The 2,249-nt window shown below is 41.6% G+C and overlaps 1 protein-coding gene across 2 annotated transcripts in view; it reads left to right on the forward strand.

Moving 5' to 3' along the window:
- Nucleotides 1–1,927, forward strand: part of LOC104747771 (formimidoyltransferase-cyclodeaminase-like) — a 3,790-nt gene extending 1,863 nt beyond the window's left edge. Inside the window, exons 2-3 of one of the 2 annotated variants that reach the window (XM_010469461.2) lie at nucleotides 179–573; nucleotides 1,312–1,927. In XM_010469461.2, the coding sequence (XP_010467763.1) occupies nucleotides 179–573; nucleotides 1,312–1,835 (919 nt within the window). In that variant the 3' untranslated portion in view covers nucleotides 1,836–1,927. Of the gene's footprint in view, nucleotides 1–171; nucleotides 574–1,311 lie in introns of both variants that reach the window. The other variant, XM_019236478.1, reaches the window with a different exon arrangement.

Raw genomic sequence — 2,249 nt, forward strand, 5'->3', positions numbered from 1 at the left:
GTGTGTGTCGACGTCAATCTCTTTTTTTTTTTTTTTTATTATTATTTATTGGCTTTTCCTTTTTTTCTGCGACATGTGACTGCTGACCACATATCTAATTGTGGTGGATACTGTCAGAGCTTTTTTTTTTGGCCTTATAACGAACAAACGTTCTCACATCTGTAACATATATCTATAGGTGGTCCGAGGAGATGTTGAGAGAAATGCTTGGTTGCTGCAAGGTATACATATCTGAAGCGCGGAACAAGACGGCCCTCGAAGCCATTGAGAGAGCTGTAAAGCCTTTTCCACCAGCTGCAATCGTCAACAAGTTTGAAGATGCGGCTTATGGCAGGGTCGGTTATACTGTTGTATCCTCGCTTGCTACTGGGTCATCTTCATCCCTGAAGAATGCAGTGTTTGCAATGGTTAAGACTGCTCTCGACACCATCAATCTTGAGTTGCACTCTGGATCCCATCCCCGCCTTGGAGTGGTCGACCACATATGCTTTCACCCCTTGTCTCAAACCTCTATAGAACAAGTTTCTTCCGTTGCCAATTCCCTAGCAATGGACATCGGCTCCACTCTCCGAGGTCAGTAACTTAATAGAACACCTCACTAGCAACTAACCTGTGAATTCCTCCATTTTAAAAGACACTTATTAAGCTAAGAACAGAACATTGTTTGTATTTGATGTGTACTTGGTGATAGGTTTAGTGATGTCCTGTCTTTCATTATCTCATCATCTTTATTGGGCCATAGAATATGGAAGTCTTTGAAGTAATACTCTGCTCTTAGCAGAGCATTGTTTGTATGCTGTAGTTGATGTTTGTGATAGGCTGAGTGTTGTTCTGTCTTTATTAGGCCATAGAACAAGGAAGTCTTTGTATTAACACTCTGCTCTAAGCAGAGCGTTGTTTGTATGCTGTAGTTAATGTTTAAGATAGGCAGAGTGATGTCCTGTCTTTATTATCTCTATAGGCCATAGAACGTGGAAGTCTTTGTAGTAACACTCTGCTCTTAGCAGATCATTGTTTGTATGTTGTAGTTGATGTTTGTGATAGGCAGAGTGGTGTCCTGTCTTTGTTATCTCATCAACTCTAGGCCATAGAACGTGGAAGTCTTTGTAGTAATACTCTATTGTTCTTAGGCCTTAGCAGAGCATTGTTTGTAGTTTTGTCGGCTGTAGTTGATGTGTACTTTTTGATAGCCAGAGTTATGTCCTGTCTTGTTTATGGCTTCATCATCTCCTAGGCCATAGAACATGAAAGTCTTTGTAGCATTCTCTATATTGGTATGTGGAATGAGATACCCGACCCTCCCTGGTGCAGTTCCTACATATCTATATGGAGCAGCAGATAAGGAGCAGTGCACGCTGGATTCGATCAGAAGGAAGCTGGGATACTTCAAGGCAAACAGGGAGGGACATGAATGGGCAGGTGGGTTGGAGCTGGAGATGGTGCCAGTGAAGCCAGACGCAGGGCCACAAGAGGTGAGCAAAGCCAAAGGGGTTGTAGCGGTTGGGGCGTGCGGGTGGGTGAGTAACTATAACGTACCAGTCATGTCAAACAATCTCAAGGCAGTGAGGAGATTATCAAGGAAGACGAGCGAGAGAGGAGGGGGCTTGGCTTCAGTGCAGACAATGGCGCTTGTGCATGGGGAAGGAGTTATAGAGGTCGCCTGTAACTTGTTGAATCCAAGTCAAGTGGGAGGAGATGAAGTACAGGGACTTATTGAGAGGCTTGGCAGAGAGGAAGGTCTGCTTGTGGGAAAATGGTATTATACGGACTATACACCCGACCAGATTGCTCAAAGATATATTGACTTGCTCAACAATTCAAAATTTTCAAAGTAAACAAAAAAAAAACATTATGATGTTGTCATTTGTGGAAGGAATTATTACGGACATCGATCATTTGTCTTCATTTTGTGTTTAGATATGCTATATATTGAAATTAGCAAAAGATGAACTAAAAAGGTGAAATGATCAACAGTACGTTCGTTGAGGCCAAAACATAAAATCTCATCATTGGTGTTTTTCTCTCAGCGACATCTGTGAGAGAATTCTTTTGTGTAGCCGCCTTGTCTTTTGCATTAGTCTCTTATTTTGCATTTTTGCCTTATTTTGCATATCTAAATGGAAACTGATGTGCTGTTAAAAAAAAAAAGGGAATTTACGCAAGTCATCAACTAATGTGTAATTAATGTTATAGGTAGCATTGTGAGTCGTGTATCAAAATGGGTAGAAACCATGGGTTTACCCGTTTGT

The sequence above is a fragment of the Camelina sativa genome, chromosome 15 (genome assembly GCF_000633955.1).
Source record: "Camelina sativa cultivar DH55 chromosome 15, Cs, whole genome shotgun sequence".
In the NCBI taxonomy this organism is placed as follows: domain Eukaryota; kingdom Viridiplantae; phylum Streptophyta; class Magnoliopsida; order Brassicales; family Brassicaceae; genus Camelina; species Camelina sativa.